The 25,761-nt window shown below is 33.7% G+C and overlaps 1 protein-coding gene across 2 annotated transcripts in view; it reads left to right on the forward strand.

The window, feature by feature from the left end:
- Positions 1–25,761, forward strand: part of CCSER1 (coiled-coil serine rich protein 1) — a 1,426,296-nt gene that overhangs the window by 939,457 nt on the left and 461,078 nt on the right. For both annotated transcript variants that reach the window (XM_017958858.3, XM_017958861.3), the window contains exon 10: positions 6,938–6,982. In XM_017958858.3, coding sequence (XP_017814347.2) covers positions 6,938–6,982 — 45 coding nt within the window. The remainder of the gene's footprint in view (positions 1–6,937; positions 6,983–25,761) is intronic.

The raw sequence follows: 25,761 nt of genomic DNA on the forward strand, positions 1-25,761 counted from the left end.
GGAGAATATTTTTTTCAATAAATGGCTAAAACAGAGATAAAAGAATTACAAATATTTAAACTATATTTATTAACTTAAAAGGAAGACTAGATTTATGTATAAGAATTAATTAGTGCAGTTTTTAAGTAGGTTAAGTTGCCTTAGGAAACTTTTTGTGTTTCTAAGTCAATTCTGTAAACCTATGACACTCCTCAATATTATCATTTATAAAACGAATCCTAAGTAAGACTATCATTAGAAGTCCATTTATGTAACAAAATATTTTTATAAACAATATAATGGAAATTGAAACTGAATTAAAAATTTACACAACAAACTGATAGAGTAAAATACAGAGATGTAAGTTAAAAAAAATCAGAAATTAGGGAACCTTAAATAAGGCTGACAATAGGTATATAAGCTGTGTTCAAAGTTTTTGGAATTTTTTAACTTCTTGAGTAGTTTCATTAGTTTCACTGAGAGGCCATACAAGATAGAGAGACACAGAATAAGAATCTGTAAAAGGACTGATATTCCTGTCTTAAAATTAAAACATAATACATATACTAGATTTTAACCCTCTACAGAAATCATCCATTACAACTCTCTATATACTCCTCCCGACAATCATCACTTTTTTACCAGACAAGCCAAGACCCAGAGACTTAAACAATATCCTTATCATCCAACAATGTGTTTCCGTCACTAATACGATGCTGCCATATAATAAGAAATGTGGCAGTGAGAAGCAAGCAGGCCAGAAGTGTTTTACACAAACTCTTGTGGTTCTTTGAACCATATACTGTAGCTGCAATGTGAAACTAACAATAGCAAGAACTAATAAGAAGTTGCATTTTATTTTGTCTAAAGAGATCAGTTCAAAAACAAAACAGAATAACCGGTAGATCATTTTCATTTCTGCCCAGTGGGGGAATAACTATTTTGTAATATAACATGTAATAAGGCTATGGTCAGAATTAAATTAATCCAGGTAAAACACTTGTAATGGTGCTTGGTACATAGAGAATATTCAACAAATATTAGTTATCTTTATAACTGTAATAGTAATGAGTCTTTTATTTAGATTTTACCAACAAGGGCAGCAACATCTTATGCCACTAACTTCAGTGCATGTTGCAGTAAATGATGGAGTAGACATAGTGCCTTGTTTTATAAATATTCTTTCATTTATACCATAAATTATTTCAATTTTATAGCTGTGGAACCTGGCCCATGAAATCATTAAGGAATGCTCCAGAAGTTACACAACTTTTAAGACTGTGCTTTACGATAGAACTGCTAAAACAATTTGTTTAAACAAAAATAATTCTGGATTAGGGACCCAGTGGCCAGAGTTCGAGTCCCAAAACTGCCACTTATAAATTAAGATCCCTCGTTGCAAGCCTCCTCATCTATAAAATGAAGAGGCTGAGCTACAGTTATTTAAAGTTCCTTCTAGCTCTTTCCTGTGCCTTCAGAGCTAAAGCTAAATGTTAAAAAGTCACACAGTTACTTGAAGCCTTTTAAAAATTAATTATTATTTTATCCACTTAAATCATGGCTACTTTCTACATTTTAAGAAAAACTATCATAATGAAATCTCTGCAGTTCTAGAAATAAAATATTTATTTTTATTCCATCTGTCCAATCTATATTTTTTCAATTAGAAAAAATAAATCAACCAAATCTAGGGATATTAGATAGTATATTTCTGCCTGTTTGTTTACAGGGAAGCAGGGAAAATCCTTAGGACATGATAGAAATTTTAGAAGGGTTTCTAATCCTTATGAAGGGGTGGATCTCTTCCCTCACATCCCTGAGTACCTTGGACAAAGTGGGTCTATATGCCAGCACGGTTACCAGGGGTGTTCATGTGGATACTGGAATGCAAGAGAAATTTTGATAGGAAGTTCTATTTTTTTTTTTTTTTTTCTGTTAATAGCCTTTCTCCCTTACTGCCGTACTAAACCATCTTAATTTAACACACTGCAGAACATTTGCTTTAGGGTAATTTTTTTCCTGCCTACAATTTATAACATTTTAGTTTGGTCTTATGTGATTAATTTTGATCAATGCAGAGATTTCCTATTCTCTAGTGAGAAATATGTATACTGAGGGAAATGAATTTTTTCCAACCACGTCCTCCAGAGTATTTTTAAATACACTTTGTTCAAGACATGCTAGGTAAATATTGCATTTATATGGTTGAAGAATAACAAAAGTGGATTTTAAATCAATTAAAATTCTGTGAATCTTATATTAAGAATCAACCCATATGCATACGTATATATATGAATAATTTGACTGTTTGTGTGTACATCAGTGAATAGAATTAAAACATATTCAGGCCGGGCGTGGTGACTCATTCTTGTAATCCCAGCACTTTGAGAGGCCGAGGCGGTTGGATCACTAGGTCAGGAGTTTGAGACTAGCCTGGCCAACATAGTGAAACCCCGTCTCTACTAAAAATACCAAAAAAAAAAAAAAAAAAAAAATTAGCCGGCCATGGTGGCGGGTGCCTGTAATCCCAGCTACTTGGGAGGCTGAGGCAAGGAGAATTGCTTGAACCTGGGAGGCAGAGGTTGCAGTGAGCTGAGATCGTGCCACTGCACTGCAGCTTGGGTGATAAGAGCAAAACTCTGTCTCAAAAAAAGAAAAAAAAAAAAAAAGAATTAAAACATATTCTTGTTTCTGAATTATTTTAATATGTGTCTTAGTGGAAATTATATAATAGTATAAAAATGCAAAGGATTTTTTTAATCGTGTGGTATATATAAGTGAACACCAATAAAGGTGTTTGGGTTATTTTAGATTAATACTTATTTTGAAAATATCCCTTGTGCTAAATGTTATTTCTTGGTTAGTTGGGGTGATATTACAGTATGATCTTTTAAAGCAAATCAACTAAGTTACTGTTAATAAGAGTCAGTAAAAATCAAGATTGTGCAGGTTTCCTAGCAGAGGTTGTAAGTCACAGTTGATACCTCCCTAACAGTTTTCCACATTCAAGTCACCTGACCTTCCAACTTGAACATAGTCTTGCTCTAGTACTCAAGAGCAATTTCTGCTATCAGTTAAGGCTTGGCATCTCCCAGTTCATAGAATTAGTGAATCTCAGTATACCTTACTTCTCCTTTGAAACACAATCTTGTCTAAAGCCCTAGTATCATATGGAAAATCCTCATAAGCCATTATTCTTTGCCCACACAGCTCTCAAATTCTTGTCATCAGATACACTGCTTCAGGTTTTCAACCTGAAGCTTGATCTGTCAATAATCTAGTGCCTAAATTACCACCAAGCTTTTTACATTGTTTACACAGTACATCTTATCTACTCTGGCAAGCTTGCCTTTCAGTCCAGTCCATATTCCAACCATGTGTTTTTTGTTTTTTTTGTTTGTTTTTTGTTTTCCACTAAACGCTGATTCTCAGCTCCTTTTAATTACTGTGTTGCCTTGAAGAATCATGGTGACTCATGCATGAATTTCATGTTACAATAAATTTGTATTCAAAAGTATGGAATACAACATTAAACATTTTGACTGATGGAAGTTTAAAACAATTTGACTAAGGATGAAAGGATGAACCTGGTATTGAGGCTCTTGAAATATTCGTTTAAGTTTTACTTTTGTACTTACTGGATCTGAAACTTAGTCACATAATTTAAATTCTGTAGGCTTCAATGTCCTCCTTTGAAAAAATAAGCTAAAATAATATTTATCTTGACTTCTGTTTCTATTCATGAAGGAGTTCTGTCTGTAAGACTTGTCCTCCAGCTTTCATTGCTAGAAAACTGGACTAAATATATAGAAATGCTATGATCTTCAAGAGAAGGGAAGCAAATGAAGAGATGATTCCAACACTGGAATTTCTGACTGGAGGCAATTTTTAGACCATGATACGTGGCATATGGAGGAACAGCCTAAACATAACTTCATGGTATTTAATTTTGTAGTTGAGGAGACAAAGATCTGAGTTTAGAGAGAACAAAGGAGCTAGAATTTGTGGGGCAGATTACCAGAAATGAGGGAAATACACAAAGAGTTCTAGAACTCTGCAGAGGGGCTCCCCAGAATCTTTGTTTGAATAGCAATCTACACATTCGTAATGTGAAATTCCATATGACCAGGTGACAAACAACTGCTGGAAAAGAATAATTAGAGTGAACTCTAAGTAGAATTCCCAGGGGTCTCACAGGTCTGGGAATCTTTTGATTTCCCATCAGCCAGAGTAGTGAACCCCCATTAAATACAGAGGGAGTTCAGTAGAGAGCACAGAAGGACCAAGCCTTAGGAACAGGGATAACTTAACACTAGACTACTTCAGACTCACCCTAAAAATTGTTTAATGCAAGCCTCAGAGGAATCAGTATGAGTCATGGGTAACTTAACTGTCTCCCAGGGACAATTCTACGTCTAAATCAATACAACTAAATCTAACACTAAACAAAATGTATAATATCTGGCAACCAATAAAAAATTACTGGACATGAGAAAAAATAATAAAATATGACTCATGTCAGGAGAAAATTCAGTCAATAGAAACAGACCTGTAAATGACAGATAATGAAGTTAACAGAAAAAGTTTAAAACATTATTACAAATATAAATGTCAAGGAATTAAAGAGAAATATAAATATAATGAGAGAAATAGATAATAAAATAATATCAAAATTAAACTTCTAGAAATGAAAACCAAGATAGCTGAAATAAAAATTTCACTGAATGGGATTGAAAGCAGATTAGATACTGCAGAAGAAAAGATCAATGAACTTGAAGGTGTAACAATAGAAAACATATAAAATATCAAGGAAAAAGGAGGTTGTACAAAAGTAAACAGTGTCAGTGATTTTGGAGACAATAACAAGTTATTTAACATATAATTTAAGTTCTAGAATTAGATGGGAGGAAAATTGAGGGTCAGAAAACTGTTTAAAGATATAAGGCCAATGTTTTCCCCACAAGCTTTATGAAAACAATACTCCCATGATCTCAGCTCACGACAACGTCTGCCTTCTGGGTTCAAGCTATTCTCCTGCCTCAGCCTTCTGTGTAGCTGGGATTACAGGCACCCCCCACCATTCCCAGCTAATTTTTTTGTATTTTTAGTAGAGACAGGGTTTCACCATGTTGACCAGGCTGGTCTCGAACTCCTGACCTCAAGTGATCCAACTATCTCTGCCTCCCAAAGTGCTGAGATTACAGGCATGAGCCACCATGTCCAGCCTCAAATTGATCTTATATTTAACTAATTATATATGTGTAATAATGATAAAAATAGGAGGAAGAAGAGAAGACAATAATTACTGTTTTGGAATATGCTGTGCCTGGTCTTTGCTAAATGCTGTTACATATAATATCTCATTTAATCTTCCTAGCAAATACATTTGATAGCTACTATATTTATTATTTTTCAGTCACAAAAGATGAAATTGAGAGACATTATGTAATTTACTAAAGGGCGTTCAGAAGAAAGTGACAAACCAGAGATTTAAAACTACGTCAGTCTGAATTCAAAAGCATCCCATTATACTATCTCCCAGATGTAAAAAACTATAAGCATGAGTACTACTTCAGAATTTACTTTTAGCATAAACTTTACATTTAAGAAATGTTCTAACTTTTTGTTTTATATTATTTGTCACATAAAATTTAGCCTCTTCAAACTGTGTTCTATAAATGTAGATAATTTTCTATAATCAGAAAACAGGCTACTACCTTTTTACAAAAATAAATGGTTTGCTGTGTTGATTCTAGAACCTTTTCTAGGGTCAAAAGAGTAGTAAAGCTACTGTTTAAAATAAAATGGTTTAGTTAATATGTATCTCATGTGTTTTTATCTAAACAATCAAGAAATTACTTTTATTGATGAAGAGATAACATTTTTGAAAAAACCCTGAAATTTTTTAAAACATAAATGCTGTAGCCAAATGAAAAAAAAGTTCTCCTGTAATGTATTTTTCCTGTAACTATGAAATACTTAACTACAATATTGCACTCCCAGCATTATTATTGTTGCTACTTAATGAAATAACAACAGTAATAATATCTTCTTAAATTCCTAAATATAAAGCTAGAAACATAATGGGTCTAGTGCATCTTTATTACAGGACTTTTTTTTTTTTTTTTTAACCTTATACATTGGTAGTGCAATGTATGTGATAAATGCATTGGTAATGCAAATATATAATTATGATTATGTACTATTCAGATTTTCATCAGAAATAGAGAAATACTTTTACTTTAATCAAAATTCTTAATGGTAGTATGAACATTTTTAAATTTATTTTTTCCAAAGCATTGTTAAATAATTTATCAGATTGGTGCAAAAGTAATTGCAGTTTTTGCCATTACTTTTAATGACAAAATTGACTTGCTAAGGAAAACAATAACTCTTTCTTCTTTTAATTAAGTATATTGCTTATTAGGAACTTAAAGTGGATCCTCTTTTTATATTGTGGAGAGCAGGTATGCTAATAGAAGAGAGAGAAAGCCCTTTGACAGGAAATAAAATCCTGAATATTTTATAGATAATCAGCAGTACTGCAAGGGCTTCTGCTGTCTTTTATCAATCTGACTTTGTTTGGGCACTGAGATCTGCCAGTAGGTGAAATAGAGCAGGAGCTTACCATCGTAGAATATACTGTACGTACTAGTTCAAGTTTAAACAATATCTTTGGTTTCAACAAAGGGTAGGCAATCATTGCGTAAAATAGACATATTAATATTTTATTTTTACTTATGATCTAGGGGTCAGCAGGAAATGCATTGGGACTACATTTGAAGACTTACTTAGCTACATACTCATAGACACATACACACATGAGATAGTCATCTATATACAGATCTGTGTTATGAATAAGTGAATTATTTCCTTTATTTCAAAATTCTTGCACTAGTATGAATTATTATTTACTTCTTCTCTGCCAATAATAATATATTTTGCTTTTCTTTTTCAGGGTTTAAACTTGAAAAGACTAGAGACAGTTCAAGGAGGGAGAGAGGTAAGAATGTTTAAAGAAGAGGGACAGGGAAAAAGAGGAAACATGGCTATGGTGTTGCAGTGATGTGGTGATGGTGATTGATGATAATTACATTGATAATGGAAATGGAGATGCATTGAAGAGAATGTTGTATGCATAAGGCTCCGTTCATTCTGGCCAAAGCATATTTTACATGTTTATGTAAATGTGTTATTTGTGCTTGTTCCTCTGAAGCTAAAGAAAATGTTGTTTCTCTGATTAGGCAAACATTGTTTCTGTTATAATGGATTTCTGTAGAAGCAGGTCCTTTCACTGGGGGTAGAAAAGCCTTTTTAAGCAAACATTACAATGCAATTTTTAAAACTGAGACTTACTGAGAAATTAGCAAAATTCTAACAATGCAAACATTTTATGACATTTGGGATTCTTCATTTTCCTGTCAAAGGTTTTTGGCATATGCTAGTAGGTTGGTATGCATTATTAGAGAGTATGAAGTTGCTCTGATAAAGCTAGTGATTTTAAAACTTCTTTCATTATTGCCTACCCCAGATGCTTTATAACAAGGAGAAATTTTTAACAGTACCAAACATAATACCATAGAATTTATACGGTGCACATTATTTTCTGATCCTAACTGAATGTGAAGACTTAACATCACTTAAATTTTTTTCCATGCTAAATGTATAAATGCTGTACTTAACTCTGTGACTCAGGTTGCTGGGAGGTGTGGGAAGGGTGGAATATTTAATTCAGTAAATCAAAACATTCTCGCTGCAAAAAAAAAATCATTTTTGCAATTTTTGTACAAAAGTGAAGGTATTTTGTCCTATAAAATGAGGAAATAAATCACACTGTCCTCTCCATTTGTAGCCTCCTTTCTGTAGAAACAGATTTCTTCCCTATACTGGTGTTTGCCAGCTTTCCTTGATGTTTTAATACCAGTTGCATGATTTTAGTATTTGACATTTTAGTTCCTAGTGAATTTGTCATTTAAGGTCTCTTTCCATTTTCTCAGCTATTTCCTATCCAGAAGAATCTATTTTTATTTAGAAACACATAAAGTTGGTTCACGTTGATGGAAGAGCTGGATGAGGTGAAACATAGATAAATCTTTAGATATTTTTCATGTTGTAGGAGAGCAAGATGATAAGAATATGGTCATCAGTATAACTGGGGAAAAATGCACTTCATAAGGAGGATCTCAGAGCCTTTTACAGCTTTGTGAGAGTGACTGCTTTCATTCAGACATGACCAAAATGGATCTACTTATAGAAAGAACTAAACTGATCACCTCCTAAGTGAAAGTTTACATCCAAGCAGTACTGCCGCAATTTATCTCTGCTGATTTAGTGCCTTTAGGGACATACAAATGGAGTTACTCGGCTTCTCCTTGCTGTTTCCTAGTCTAATAGCCGCTGTGTGTCAAAAGAAGGAAAACTGAAATCCATATATCCGTACAATGGCATTGCTAAATGATGGCAAAATTCTGCATTTGTTTTACTAAGATTTTTATAGTTTTTCATTATGCATTATTTTTAAATGCATAATGATGGGGTTTTATTGAAAGAGTGGCTCTTAAATTGTATTGCTTATTTTTCTAACGTCCTTCGATTTTATTTTTATTATAAGTGCACTTATAAGTAAGGAACATGGTGAAAATGTGTTTAAATTAATTTTAGAAGTATATTGTTCTCAAAACTACCTTGTGATTTCTGTGAAGGCCAACATTGTAATACAATTTAATGTATACATCTCCATAGAAGGGACAACATTGATTTTGGCCTTCTCCCTCAGGGTAATGGAATAATTATAAAAAGCTAAGGTCATGAAATTAACCATAATCCAGTAATGTCTTCTCCACTTGACACCTCTAATTCGTGACCAGAAAGTAAATGTCACTATTAAAATTCAAAACAACTACTTTACTTCCACTTGGGGCAGCACAGGGTTACTTAGGCATATTTCTATTCAATCTAAATACTTAACCTTAGCTTTCCCTGTGACTAAGAGGCCTAGTGTGTTCTAAGATAAGAAACTTTAGGGAGGTATAAGACAATTAGGTGAAGTATATTGTAAAAACTGTTATTTTCAAGTCTCAATGGTAGATGACCTGTAAACAAAGAGTACAATTACTATGTTAAGGACCTTGTGATCTCATGTAAGAAATGGGACATGTATATATCTAATTTCTGTTTGTTGTGTTCTATTATGTGTGTGCATAATACAATGTACAATGTACTTCTGATTATGTTAAATTGAAACGGGGGGGTTTAGAAAACTCTTACTCCAAATGATTTCCTAGAATTTCTCATTGTAATGCTATTATTATGATTGATAAATGACAATAATTACTTATTATGATGAATTAATTTCTCAGTTCAAATGACAGCTATTACCAATAGGTGTTGATGGATGCAATATCAAGGGCTTATTACCAAATAGTTATAAGAAGATTTAAGAAGTGCCATTTAAAATGTTCTATTTATTTATTGAAGTAATGAGAACAGAGTATTCATAGAAAATGAAATAGACAGTAATATGCTATTTCGCTAAGTGGTAAATACCATTAAAAATCTAATTGCCAGACAAGAAGGCTAGATTTGAAACTATATACTATATGAAAATATAAATTAAGAAGAAGTGATTAAAATGTAAATTACTTTTCTAAAGGAAATAGAGATAGATAACACCTAAATTGCTAAATTGTGAAATATATGAAAATAGTTATTAGCTGTAGTGCTCGCTTCGGCAGCACATATACTAAAATAGTTATTAGCTGTATAAAATAACTCCAGTTATATTGGTATTTTTGCATTTTTATACATGCATATTGTGTATACAATTTGAGGGGGCTGATTATAATAGATAATAAAAAGCTTGTTTAAAAGGGGAGATTAGTAGAATGCTATACAAAATGTGATGGTTTAACAGGTATTTCTAACTGATTATAAACAATTTTCTTGCATCCAGTGGGATTTTGCAACTCATAGAAAAACCTCAGTGAAATTGACTGGGTAAGACACATAGATAAATCATTTTTTTCATTAAGTGTGTATAACACTGAGTTACTGTAATTTTTCTTAAAATACTTTAAAATACCTTTGTTATTTTAGGTAGTTTTTTTTTTTTTTCCAAAGGTCAGTTTTTAAGTATTAAAGCTTCATCTGTGTGTGCCTGTGTGCACAGTTTTGGAATGGCAGATTGTCTCTATTTTTACCCTACCTCAAAAATGCCCAACCATTGGTATTCTGAATATTCTGTATCACAGGTCTAAAATCACATGATATGTGACTTTATATCATGATGAGGAGAACTAATAATTATGGTTCAATATCTAAATCAGGAATAAATATTTAGCTTCTGAAATTCTATTGAATGTGATAAGCTAATATGAAATACACTAGCTATTGGAATTTTTGGATTAAGACTGTTATTGGAAGTTACAGAAACTCAGGAACCAAAGAGGCTATGCAAATGAAGAACAAATGTGTAGTGATCAAGGATCACTTTTATATACTTTGCATGACTCAGATCTCTTAAAGTGATGAACAGTCTTGGCAGGGATAATGTTGTCGTTATTAATCTGGAATTCTGAAAAAAGGTTAATATTGGTACACTTGAATATTTTAGATAAATAGTTTATACTCCTATAAAACTGATTATAAATATGCTTCTTAAACATCAGAAAGAGAATTAACACTTTAGGTCATTTCTAAAGTATTTAGAAATATGATCAACAACTTTATAGACATACTCATTCCACATTACTGCAAAAATTCCCACGTGTTTTGGAAATTTTTCAGTTGATGATATTTGCGTGATCATGCCATTGATATTAAAAACATCCCACTTTTATTTGTGGGATTGCAAGCACAGATAGATTTTTACAGACACTTAGGAAAAAAATATACATTTTAAATTATTAAAATAGCTGATTTATGAATGTATCATTCTCAAGAAAATAATGAGCATATCTTATAACCTGTTATCTATTTTGGAGTCCAGAATGCTTCACTAATTTTCTCTGCTGGATTACAGTGTGCTGATTCTCTATTTTCTTTGCTGAAAACCATAAATAGGAAATTATTGATGATACAAACCTCAGAGACTTAAAGAAACATAATTAGAGACAGTTGAAAAAAGGCAGATTGAAAATCAATGTTTAGTTAAATACTCTTTTCCCAGCCCTGTTTTATATTTACATTAATTAATCATTGAAAATAATACTTCAAGATTCTTTATTGATGTAAACTATCATTTGAGCATATAACATCCTAAAGAAAGTAATTATTTTATTCTGATAGTGGACTGTATGCCTTTGCTAATAGACTTGGACAGACTTTGCATTGTTTTATCTTTTGAGGAATTACATATTTCTACTTGAAATGGAAAATCATTTTAATTCTCTCCAAAAGAGAAAATTCTGAGAATCAGATAAATTATATTCTGAATTTCAAAGTAACTTATCAACCTGTAACATTAACACAAGAATGATTTCAATTGGAATGAAATAAAAATCACCAATGATTTCTCTTTCCATTTATGACTTAATTAGAATTATGAATCAGACTACTTTAGGACTAGGTTATTGCTTGAGTTAAGCAAAGTCACTCTTTTCTCTTGCCTGAGAGATCACTGGAGAGAATTGTTTTTTGTGTTTTTTTTTTTTTTTTTTTTTTTTTTGAGATGAAGTCTTGTTCTGTCGCCCAGGCTGAAGAGCAGTGGTGAGATCTCTACTCACTGCAAACTCCGCCTCCCGGGTTCACGCCATTCTCCTGCCTCAGCCTCCTGAGTAGCTGGGACTACAGGTGTGCATCACTACCCCTGGCTAATTTTTTTTTTTTTTTTTTTTGTATTTTTAGTAGAGATAGGGTTTCACCGTGTTAGCCAGGATGGTCTGGATCTCCTGACCCCATGATCCACCCGCCTTGGCCTCCCAAAGTGCTGGGATTACAGGCGTGAGCCACCATGCCCAGCTGAGAATTATTTTTTTAAAGGGATAAAAGAAGAAAAATATGCAACTTCTAAGAACAGAACTAAAATTGAAGAAAATGTACTATTCTTGGGGATAAGAGTTAGCAAAAACCATTAGGCAATATTGTTCTCTTAAGGTCTAGTATTTTGTATAATTTGGAAATTATAGAAGATAAGTATACTTATTTTATAGCCTTGTGCCTTGAATAAAAAGTATCTTCCAAAAGAAATAGATCATGATTACAAGTTTTCTTTGATAATTTTTTTGCAAAACTTGCTTCTACTTGTATGTTTTCTTTATTTTCTACTATGCAGAATATAGTATCTTGAATTTTCTACTTCAGTTCAACTTTAGATATCCCATTCTTAGTTTCCGTGTAGTTTAGTAGAATAAGAAAATCTTTTATAATCTCAGTGATGACAATTTTTTGGGAAATATATAGAATTTTTCAGTTGTTAGGTGCCTATAGCCTGCCACTAAGATGTATCTGATGAACAGTGTGAATTTGAGATCAAGAGACCCTTTAAGGACTCAGTAAAAAAAAAACTCAGAACTCAGAATTGACAGGCAATAAGGAGAGTAAAGATCTTTATACTTACTGTCAATGAAAAGAGTTAAACTCTGTAAAATATTGGAAGAGATTTATTCTGAGCCACATAAGTGACCATGGTCTGTGACATAGCCCTCAGGAGACCCCGAGAACATGTGCTCAAGGTAGTAGGGGCGCAGCTTGGTTTTTTACATTTTAGGGAGGCATGAGACATCAATGAAATACATTTAAGAAATACATTGGTTTGGTCCAGAAAGACAGGACGGCTCAAAGCAGCGGGTGATGTGGGGGATGCTTCCAGGCTATGGGTAAATTTAAACATTTTCTGTTTGACAATTGGTTGAGTTTATCTGAAGACTTGGGATGACAGAAAGGAAATGTTCAGGTTAAGATAAAAGACTGTGGAGACCAAGGTTCTTTTGAGGTCTTATAGTGGCTGCACTTAGAGACAATAGATGACAAGGATTTCTTATTCAGATCTTTAAAAGGTGCTAGACTCTTAGTTAATCTCTTTAGACTTGAGAGGGCCAGGAAGAAAAAGAACCAGCTATGTTAATAGAGATTCTTTACAGATGCTAATTTTCCCCCACAAAGGACAACTTTGCAGGGCCATTTCAAGATATAGCAAAGAAACATGTTTTGGGGTAAAATATTTTGATTTTCTTCTTTGTCTTGTAATGTTATGCCAGAGACAGGCTGGAAAGTAAGTCACAATATATAGAGTTAAATAAAACCCATCTGATGAGAATTTATGATTTGTAGGGCATGACTCCCCAGACCTTTTATATAGGAATTTGGGCAAGATGAAAAAAAAAGTCAATTTAGTCCTTATTATAAATCAACATTTAATTAGAAGAACTACACATTACAAGACCATAATAATTGTTCCTGTTTCAAAAGTTTGTTGAGAAAATGAGTTAATATGTATAAAGCTCTTTGAGTAGTGTCTGGCACATAGGAAGCATCCAACACGTGCAACAGTTACCATTATTATTATTATTATTTATATAATCAGGTATTTCCTTCATATTTTGTTCTGTCAGAGATGCTATTCGGATATTTTACTGTCTGCGTTGACTAGTCCACACCGTGACAATCAATAATATCCTAGGCCAAGTCTGCTTTTTAAAGGATTTTACGTTCCAAATTTGTTCTGAGGTAGCAAATCTCAAATATGGCAACAAATTCTACTTTGGAATCTTTATTTAGCTTTGAATATTCTATTTCCACATTTCATATTACAGATGAGAGAAAAAAAATATTTAGCTTTTCTACTTATGGCATTTTTTATTGAAGGCAGTGCTTAAGGACTATAGGTTTTATAAGCTGTCTTTCACATCCTATATATGTTCTGGGTCATCTTCAGATTGGATTTTGAAGATCTCTTCTATGTTTGTACATCACTGACATTCCGAGAAATGACCCCAAAGAAACCCGTTGATCAAGCAAAACTAAGCTTAGTAGATCTACTTTAGTAAGAAAGATCACAGTAGTATCTCAAATGGTGAGAAAACAATTAAAAGTGCACTCAGTTTAACTTTTTTCTCCTTCTTTGGAAGTGTTTGACTGGTTATCTGAATCAGATATGTGCCTAGAGTAGGCGCATAGTGACAGAAAAATACTTTCCAAGACAAGCAGGAAAAAAAAAGAGAGAGAAAGGAAGGGGAACAAGTGAGGGGGAGCCAGCTTCTGACAGATATAAAATCACTGTGGGATGATAAAGCAGCCTTAAATATAAGAAATCCATTACACACATAGACACACACATGCACAGAAAGCCACATAAAATAATATTTACAATATGATTAAGCAGTAATTTGAGACTAATCAATTACATGAAGAAGCAGTTCAACCATCATGTTCCCAAGATAGAGTTCTCCAAAATGGACACTAATTTAGATTGTACCTGGTAGGATTATTGCCAGTTAGAGACATATGCGCATGAGTTAAACTGAAACGTAAGTAGGAACTTGACTGAAAGGTCAAACGATCTGATAAGAGTACATGAAAATTTTGCTGGGGCAACCTCTTAAGAACCTGGTTTAAGACCAGGTTGAGCATGGTGAAACCCCGTCTCTCCTAAAATACAAAAATTAGCTGGGCGTGGTGGCACGTGCCGTAATCACAGCTACTTGGGAGGCTGAGGCAGGGGAATTGCTTGAACCCGGGAGGCAGAGGTTGCAGTGAACTGAGATCGCTCCACTTGCACTCCAGCCTGGCAACAGAGCAAGACTCAGTCTCAAAAAAAAAAAAAAAAAAAAAAAAAAAAAAGACCAGGTTGAGGGCCTGACAAACCCTCTACCTCCAAGCAAAATGAAACTAAATGGAACAAACAAGACAAGATTGAGGAAGGCCCTCATAAGGTTTTGAAAAGGTAATCAAAGTAATTTGTCCAAAGAGCATCAAGAACTTCTGAACTCCTGAGTCTTTATAACTATACCTCTTAGTGACTCAGAGAGTGACAAAAACAAACAGTAGTGTCGTTTCTCATCACGGATAAGTGGTTTTGACGTTGATTAAATAATCAAAGGATTACTTAAAAAGCATTCTCATTTCTAGGAGGCAGAAACTTTGTATTTGAGAGATTGACAAAAATAAATTAAGTTTAGACCCAAAGCAGGATTCTCCTCACTTTTGCAGTCAGACAGACCTCTGAATGGGAGACTTATGAGGCCTCAGAGAAACATGTTTCAGAGGAACTCTTGCAGGTGGGTTTCAATTCACTATGTGTTATATCTCTACAGTTTTTCACTGTTGATGCCACAAAAGACCACAATGAAAGAAATCTGTTGAGCGAACAAAGCTAGTATGTTAGATCCCATGCAATAAAAAAAGAACACTACATTAACAAAGTTTTTGTAAGTCTCTAAATGGGAAAATTAGGAGAAGATATTTTATAAGATGTTAAAATCCAGACTGGGTTAGTTAAAGGGAGGTTTTGCAAGGTTGAGAATAGGCAGGGATTAGGCAGATTTTATGACACTGTAGCTTCGTACAGCATGGTTAGATATTGTGATTTCAAGGTTCTGAAATGAAACGTATTTTTCTTGTTCATGTCTTTTCTTTTTAATCTGGATATAAGTAAGGTTTTGTAGCTTTACAGTGGATATTACAAAGAGGCGAGGACCAAGAAGGATTACAGTAGAAGGATTTTGACTTTTGAATCAATATACATTTAGATTTATCTTTTTATAAGGAACATAAATTATTTTCAGAATCAGTTCAACCTTAGAGATATTTTTATTTGAAAAGGCAAAAAACAAATGATAATGTTTATTTTGCTCCGTTGTATATTTATTTGAAAGCATATTCTTAAACAAACTTACAGCGTTTTTGTGTGTGCAACTGATTATGTAATTATTTCTTGCTCTTTAACTATGCCAATTAATATAAAAGAAAATACTACTCCAGATGGTTGAACTGATTCAGCTTGCTTTTATCAGAAAAGTATTTATTCATATCCAAGTGAGGGTGAACTCTTATGATTTCCTTCTTAATTACAAATAGAAGCTAATTGCCACCTCAAAAATATAGAGAAGAAAACAAACATTTTCATTATTTTGATACTTACCATATCACAGTAAGATTTTTTATTTTCTGTTTTGGTTTATATTTTCATCTTGAACAAATAATCCTCGTGTAAACTATCTAATTTTTTTAATTTTTGGCATTGCCGTGTAACGTATTTAGTTCCTGTAAAACCACAACGGAAAAACACTGCTCTTCTCTGGAGAACTTTGCTGCCCTTCTCTGAGCTTGGCAATAGATCTCCGGATTTCTTCCCACCTCTTAGTCATCTCTCCTTCAAGGTCAATTATTTGACATTAGGTCCATTCTCTGTTCACATCCTATCCTCCAAGCACTTTGAAACAATCTCCAGCCATTGGATGATCACTTCTAATGAGTTTTTACCATTGTCCTTTAATCATACCAAAGGGGCCCCTCAGTACCTTCCCAGTGATCACCACATCCTCACCTATATGTCCTCTAAAACTTTTAAATAAGATTACCTAATAATGGAAAAAAAATGTATTTCTAATTTTTTAGCTCCTAAGAAACATGGTGTTGTCAAACTATTTTATAAACAATTGTCTCAATTAGATTAAAAATCCAAGAATTAGAGACTTTCAGTCTTATACAAATATTAGTTGTGTTCAAAATAATAGCTTTAAGTAGAATTGCTACTCTACACTACATTTGTCTGCTCAAGCTGCTGTAACAAATTACCACCAAGTAGGTGACTTTAATGGCATCATTTTAATTTTTCACAGTTCTGGAGGCTAGAAATCTTTGATGCCAGCATCAAAATCAGCAGGTTTGCTTTCTCCTCAAGCTCCCTTCTTGGCTTGCAGATGATCACCTTCTTGCTATGTCCTCACATGCGCTTTACTCTGCTTATCCCTGGTGTCCCTTTGTGTGTCCGAATTTCATAATAAAGGCAATAGTCAGATAGGACTAGAGCCCAGCCTAACAGCCTCATTTTGTTTTTCTTTTTGGTTTAAATTCATGCGGTACAGGTGTAATTTTGTTACATGCATAGATTGTGTGGTGGTGAAGTCAGGGCTTTTAGGGTATCGTTCACCTGAATAATATACATTGTACCCATTATGTAATTTATCATCATCCACCCCCCGTCCTACCCTCTCACCCTTCTGAGTCTTCACTGTCTTATCATTTCATTCTTTACCTTCATATAGCATTTAGCTCCCACCTATACAATAGAAAATGCAGTATATCCTTTCTGTGTCAGATAATTGTCCTTTAAAAGCCTTATCCCCAAATATAACCACATTAGGAGGTCCTGGGGGCTAGGGCTTTACCATATAAATTAGGGGAGGACATAACACACACTACAAGTAATATGACTGCATCATCTGTTTCCCTCAAAAAAAGGGCTTCCTCTTTGCCCTATACTATTTACCCAAGAGCTTCTTGTTCTCTTCAATAACCTTGAAACTTGATCACATTCAAATTCCAACCATTAACAGTAAACAAAAAATAACAGACCAGGCGCGGTGGCTCATGCCTGTAATCCCAACACTTTGGGAGGCAGAGGTGGGCAGATCACAATGTCAGGAATTAGAGACCAGCCTGGCCAATATGGTGAAACTCTGTCTCCACTGAAAATACAAAAATTAGCCAGGCATGGTGGTGGGTGCCTATAGTCCCAGCTACTCAGGAGGCTGAGGCAAGAGAATCGCTCGAACCCGGGAGGCGGAGGTTGCAGTGAGCTGAGATCACACGACTACACTCCAGCCTGGGTGACAAAGCGAGAATCCATCTCAAAAATAAATAAATAAATAAATAAATAATAAAATAACACTTATAAATAGTTCCGTATCTGCAGTTATGATATCCCAAGTGCTCTGAAAACTGGTTTATTTTTTCCTCAAAGGGAGGCTCAAGCTAGTTTAATGGTAAAAACTTGTCCTAAACTAAAAGACCTACTTACAGTCTTTGTTTTTTCCACTTCACATGAACATTTATATGTTTTGCTGCAGAAACGTGAAAGTGTTTGTACAGCCTGCTGCTCTAAACTTTACTGGGGATATTTTTAAAATGTGGTAAATGCTCTTTATTATTATTTGAAAATCAAAATAATTCTGAATTACCAGATATATATGATCTTCAGAATTTTAGATAAGGAATTGCAGGACTGTGGTAAGATATATTTCATTCTGAACACTAGAAAAACAGGGTCCTCTTTGCCATAAAAATTGAGTTAGCATGTACTAAGTGCTTATCATGGGCCGGGTGTTGTTGTAAGCACTTTACACATATTCAATCATTTAATTATCCAGTAAACTTTAGAAATAGTCACAATTATTCTCATTTCAATAAAGAAGAAATGAAATCAGAAAGTGTTTGAATAACTTTCCCAAAGTCTTACAGTTAGTAAGCCCATGAGGCCAGAATTCAAAGCTAGAAAATATGTCTCCAGAGTAAAACTTAAATAATACACTATGACTTATAAGAAGAGAAATGAACAGACATACTACAACTGAATAATTTTGGACTAATGGCATTCCTTGAGAGCATTAGCTAATCTCCACTTAACTAAACATTTCTATTCTCTCTCCTCTTTTTCTACTCTTTCCCCGGTCTATCTTCTTGCCTACCTATTCATTGCCTATAGGTGTTATCTCATCCAAGACATGACTATAACTACTATTTTGATGTGCTTTGGAATTGTTGGATTACAAAGAATAGAAACTTATGTGTCAGGTGCATCCATTTGGTCTCAGTCTTTGTCTTTTGGAAAATGGACAGTTATTTATTCTATTTCTCTTTTCTCAAATTCCACACCATTGTACTCTGTGCAAGCTAGATAGCCTCTTCACTTTTTTTGCTTGTACTTTGTCCTCCATGATAACCTCCAAATGATGGTATCAGCTATCTACTCTATAGATGACTTATAACTTCTAATTTTTGACAGTGTGGTATAATTTTCCCAGGTTCATCTACATGATTCAATCAAATACGGCCGTGTGCCACAGAATGACATTTTGCCCAAGGATGGACTGCATACATGACAGTGGTTTCAAAATACTATAATGGAGCTACCCTATACTGGTGTATTTTTTTTTTATCTTTCATAACATATTTTCGCTGTAACTTTTCTCTGTTTAGATATGCTTAGATACACAAATATTTAACACTGTTTTACAATTGTCTACAGTATTGAGTCTCATAACATGCTGTACATGTTTGTAGCCTGAGAACAATAGGCTATACCACATAGCTCAGGTGTATAGTAGCCTATGCCATCTAGGTTTGTGTAAGTGGACTCTGTGATGTTCACACAATAATAAAATCACCTGACAATGCATTTCTTTTTTCTTTTGAGACAGAGTCCCACTCCGTCACCCAGGCTGGAGTGCAGTGGCATGATCTTGGCTCACTGCAACCTCCGCCTTCCGGGTTCAAGCTATTCTCCTGCCTCAGTCTCCTGAGTAGCTGGGACTGCAGGTGTGTGCCACCATGCCCCGTTAACGTTTTGTATTTTTAGTAGAGACAGGGTTTCACCATATGAGTCAGGATGGTCTCGATCTCCTGACCTTGTGATCTGACCGCCTCAGACTCCCAAAGCGCTGTGATTACAGGTGTCAATACATTTCTTAGAATGTATCCCCATGGTTAAGCAATGCATGACTGTAATTATGCTTTAGTAACAGGAATTTGTTTAAGAAAAAGGTGTTTTCTTTTTCTCTTTTTTTTTCTTTTTGATGTTTTGAAAAGAAGAAAAAAATTGAATGATAAAAACACCATTTAGCCTATTTTTTACATTTACCACCAATAATATAATAGAAGATTCTCATGATCTAGAAATATTGTGTGTGGGAAAGACATTAAGGCACTGTGGTAGGGAAGATATGGCATTAATAGCCCTTCTAGAATTAAGGTTGGGCAGTGCTGGCTAACATTTCAGTTTTCTTTTGTTATTTTTTTGAGATGGAGTGAGGAAAATAAGAAATTTGCCTGAAACAAACAGTTTGTAGACCCTACCAGCTTTCCTTTTGATTTTCTCTGGATTTCTGCCATAGCTATGTACTGATCATTGTTGAAAAGTGCTTCTTGGTTATCCAAGTAGACATCTACTCCAAGTCTATTTCAGTGGAAGTGAGGTGAAAGTCTTATCTTTCATTGATTAAAAGTAACTAACCCTATGAAGAGAGACAAATGTTAACAATGTAGTTAATTATAACAGTTGTCTATATATTACTGATCCAATGTATATCTGATCCATTGTATTTCTTAAATCATTGCCAATATGTCATTCCTGACTGTGGCCTATAAATCTCTTTTGTGAGCTATAGAGAAAGGGATCAGATAATATTCTGCAAAGGAAAATTCACAATATATTTGCTTGTCCATTTCTATATGGCATTGGGGTAGATAGTCACAAATAGAACTTTGAAGATTGTCCTCTAAAATGGTTGAGAGAAAATATATGGCTTATTTGAATTTGTATTTTTATTTGTAATTACTCAGAATGTTAGATTAAAAATAAGCAAATTAATGAAATACAGCAATTTGAACTCATCTGCCTATTAACTGATACCATTGTCAAACCAAATCATAAGTGTTCTCCTATGCTTTATATAAAAATAAATTGAAATGCAGATTTGCTTTATACTTTGAAGTATAGTACTTAAAAAATTTAACATATTTGTTGAAACACATGGAGTCAATTTTAAGGTTCTGTGCATACTGTATACAACCTGTTAGTCTCTTTTTTATCGAAAATAGACAAGTGTTTATTCATTTCTTGCTTCCAATGGTGGCCTATCAGAACTGTTGCTTTCTCCTCTGACATGTTATATTTAGTAACTGTGATGGTTAATTTTAGGTGTCAACTTGACTAGATCAAGGAATACGAAGATAGCTGGTAAAGTATTATTTTTGGGTATGTCTGCGAGGGTGTTTCTAGAGAAGATTGGCATTTGAATCAGTAGACTGAATAAGGAAGATCTGCCCTCACCCAATGTGGGTGGGCACCATCAAATCAGCTGAGGACTCAGATAGAATGAAAAGGCAGAAGAAATGCAGATTTGCCTTCTCTGTCTTCTGGAGCTGGGACACCCTTCTTCTCTTGCTCTTGGACATCAGAACTCTAGGTTCTCTGGCCCTTGGACTCTGACTTGTAGCAACATCCCCACCCCATTCTTAGGCATGCAGCCTTGGACTGAGAGTTACAGCATCTGTTTCCCTAGTGCTGAGGCCTTTGGACTAGGACTGAGCCATACTACCAGCTTCCCTTATTCTGCAGGTCACAGACAGACTAGCAAGGGACTTCTCAAGCTTGATGATCTCTTCAGCTAGTTCCCCTAATATATCTATCTATCTATCTATCTATCTATCTATCTATCTATCTATCATCTATCTACCTACCTACCTATCTACCTACCCACCTACTTATCTAACCTGTCTCCTAAATGTTCTCTCTCTCCAGAGAAACCTAACTAATACAGTAACTTATTAGCCCTAGTATATTTTCTGGAAGCAAAGCTCACAAAGATTATTGAGGGTAGGTAGTCCTAAGTTAAAAAAAAAAAAAAAAAAAGTGTCAGAAGTGTAGAGAGATCAAAAGCATTAAGTAAAGCAAATTATCTTCCAATTTTGCCTTGAAAAGAATATGACTTTTTTGATGGAATAAAACAGGTGATAGTCAGGTTGAAAATAATAGTTCAAGAGTTGGCAACAAGAAAATGAATGTGAAAAGTGTATTCAAGAATATGGCAAATAAAGGAATTTAAAAGAACAGGATGCTACCTGGAGAATATAGTAACTTTGATATTCATTTCGGAGTAATTCATAAATGTTTTAATGTAGAACTCTGGTCAAAGAAAACTGCAAGTGATTTAGGCATTAAGAGAGTCCATGGTTTCTCAAAGGGTAGTAAAATAATTTATTAGAATTTTGTGTATGTTTTGTAGACAAAGACATCTATGACACAAAAATTCATTAAATTATCTCAAAACCAAATAATAATGTTATAATAGAAGGCACTATAGCATATTAAACTTTTTATATAGCACATATTTTGGAGCTTCTTATGCAAGTTCTGCCCTGTGCTCAGATAAAAACTAAGCAAATTTAGGAAATTTAGCAATTTTAACTCATCTACCTATTATCTGACACCATTGCCAAACCATATCATCAGTGTTGTCCTATGTTTAGTTATGTAAAAACTAATTGAAATGTAGATTTACTTTATATTCTAGAAAAATGGAATTTAAAAAAACACATTTATTGAGACACATGGAGTCAGTAAGCAATGTGATGTTGAACAAGTTGCCTATCTTTTCATATTTCAATTGTTTCTTCACTAGAAAAAAATTAAGTTAGTGTTTTTTTATCTTATCTTCCAGGATTGTTATCTTATAGCATCCTTATAGGATCCTCTAGGAGCCTTATCTTATAGGATTGTTATGAATAGATAAAATAAAATTGCCTATAAAAATGATCTCAATATCTGGTACTAATAAAAATACTCACTCAGACAGTTTTCAATACTGTTGTTTCTGTTACTTCACTTTGAATTAAGAAGACAGTAGACATTCTGCTCACTAAGTGTAAAGCCACTTATTCAACACCACATCTCACATTGAATAGTGGCCTATTTGAGGAGAAACTTCTCAGGAATTACTAGTTGCAAAAATAATACTTGACACATATTTCTATAATATTGTGCTTATCACACTGTACTGTGACTCTTTTTGTTTATCCTCTGTCAGTCTGTCAAATAGACTATGAGTTCCTAGAGAACAATGTCTTATTCCACTCATATTCGTAAAACCTTGTATGGCTTCTAATATGTAGTAAGCACCCAATAAATGTTTGTTGAGTTGAATGTTGTTTCTTTTTTTAAGATCATTAAGAGTTGGGTTTACAGCAAATGATACTGGTTTCTTTCTGCATACATAGATCATTCATTCTTCATTTTTTTTCCTTTGCCTTTCATATATTTAATTATTTGTTGGGGTAAATCATAAATAAATAGAGCAGTAAAACTTGGTAAGTATATTTAATTTAATTTATTCCCATAATATCCTACTTAAATATATAGATGATGATAATAGTTGGCACTTCTTAGGTGTATTTGAGTTATTAAAATTTGATATAGTGAGAAAAATAAATATTTATATAGCCTGATTTTATGGGAAAAATTTTTAAATGTGGTTGAAAATTTTTTTTAATTGACAAGTTTTGTAATTTTAAAGCTGGTGATCCAAGTGAATTTTAAAGCATGTTTATGCTGTTGCATGATGGGGCAAACTTAACTGGTTAAATTACCCATTACCCGTTGTCAGAATTAAATTGTACAAGGTCTGCAGACACTCATCACTTTTATCTAATGTGACCACCTTGAACTGTAATTCCCTTTTGAATACATAAGGCTGATTCAGGTGGAAAGAAGATTAACTGATTGCCTAAAGTTATGTAATGCATGTGGATTTAGTACATGGATTTTAAAATGACATTGTTAAATGGTATTTAAACTAATGTGTAATAAGTAAGGAAGGACACTCTTCAAAATGACACAAAACTGATATATGAATATGAGGACCAAGAAACTGTGCATTGGCACATAGAAAATATTAGTCATTGGACAATAAAATTAATTAATAGAAGAAGTGTTTTTCATAATTTCTGCTAACATAAGAGGTGAAATAAAAGGGAGTAATTTGGATTTTAAAAATAAAATAAAGATTGTATATATTTTAGGAGATCATAAATTTCTAGATATGAAGTAGCATGAATAACTCTTCTTTTCCATCCTGAAAACTCTACCAATGCAGAGTTAATACTCTAAATTCATGAGGTAGTCTGTAATAATAAAACATTAAACCAACTGGGCTCTTTTCCCAGGAATCACTGAAGCAAGAAGTACTGTATCAGGAGAGAGGAAAAGAGAAAAAGAGAGAAAAAAGAAGACAATAAAACAAAAAAAAAAAAAAAAAAAAAAAAAGGAAAGAAAACTAGATGGCCGAATTTAATAGGATAAGTGGAAAAGCTGTCCATTTTATATGCAGTCAAATAAAATTTTCTCTCTAACCTTGGAAGGGCTACTCTTAAAGCACAAACCAGTTTTAGGTTATGAAAGGAAATTAAAATATGCCCTATTTCATGTAACTGTAGGGAAAGCACTTTATAGCCCTGCTTTTAAACCTTAAAGTCAGCTTTACCGTGTTTTTAAAAGTTATATTCTGGTATTGCTGAGCTACTCCTATTACAAAGCTATTTCCAAAGCCACGTTTGTGCTCTAAGCATGTATCTGTAACTTACTAAGGGATCGTCCTGAAAAATTGAGGGCAAATCCAGCTTTTATTTTTGCTCATTGAATAATGATGTTTCCTAAAGATCTTTGTCTCATAGGTCTTCCTTTTTTGACACTTTTTTTTTTCCTTTTTCTGAGTAGTCTCATACCTTAAGTGATTATAAAGTTTGACTGTGTTCTGATGGTTCTTATCTTTCTCTCTAGACCTATGTATTTATTTACTTGTTGGATATTTCAACCTAAGTATTCTGTAAGTTTTAAAAATACGTACAGAGACAGTGAATTTGATAATCTTTATTATCTTTGTTCTTTCCTCCTTCATACACAAGTTCTTTCTGCTTAGTTTTCTGTTTCATTTAATGTATTACTACTTAAGGGTCACTCATTGCAGAAAACATTGAATCAACCTTACTTCTTTCTCTCTTATACTCCCTGTTCTCAAGGTCACTATGCAGTCTCTACTTCAATCTCAGTTTTATTTCTTCCTGTTTATCCCAATTCGTGTTGAGTGTTTGTGTCTTCATCATCTCTCAAGGAAATTATGATCATAACCTCTTAATAGTTTCTCCATCCTCTGTTCTCTCCCATCTTCAGCCTCTCTTCTATATTGTTACTGGAATATAATTACAAGATATTCTCATGGAAGACTATTACTACTTTCCCGTCATACAAAGATAAGGGCTAAACTTCTCAACACATCAACTGAGACTTTAGCAAATAGGCCTTAACTTCCCATTTTAGAAATATCCAAATTCTCTCATCTCTTCTTCAGCTAAGACATAATGAGGGAATTTTAGTTTTCCTTTGAGACCCAGTACAAATGGCGTCTCATTCAGCCAAAGAAGTTACCTATTCTATGGCATATTTGCACTTGTTATAGCTGCTGCTGTAGAAACTATTACATTTAAAAATATTAATTGCATTACATGTGTCTATTTTACTAAATCCTGAAATCTTCTAGGGTAGGGATTGTGTCTTTTATATCTCAACAATCTTCAGAGCTTGATTTAAGAGACTTAAGTACAGGAAGTGTTTATTAAACATTTGTTGATAGAACAAATGCATGACATTGTGTTGGGAGGCTCTGAGTTGCAAGGGTGACCTTCTTGAGATTTGCAGGAATTACCACTAGATGTCACTAGCACATTTCTGATAGCAACTTCTCAATCAAGAACAACTAACCTTTACTGAGGACCTACTGTGTGCCAAGACTTTTTAAATAATTCTGCAAAGCAGGTATTATCACGAATCCACCCTGGAGACTTATGTTTTGAGTGATTAATAGGTCATACAGCTAGTATGACATAGAGGTGGGATTTAAATTTCTGCCATCAAGCCCATGGTTTTCCCACAATCCAAGCTACATTCTGTTTCTTTTGTGACAACTGAGCCTCTGGCCTCCAAATGATACACAGCATATGCTACCTTTCCCAATGGATTAAGTCTTTATTGACAAAATAAGCTATTATTGAGCTTCTAGGCACTCACAAATA

This window comes from Papio anubis, chromosome 3 (assembly GCF_008728515.1).
Source record: "Papio anubis isolate 15944 chromosome 3, Panubis1.0, whole genome shotgun sequence".
NCBI lineage: Eukaryota > Metazoa > Chordata > Mammalia > Primates > Cercopithecidae > Papio > Papio anubis.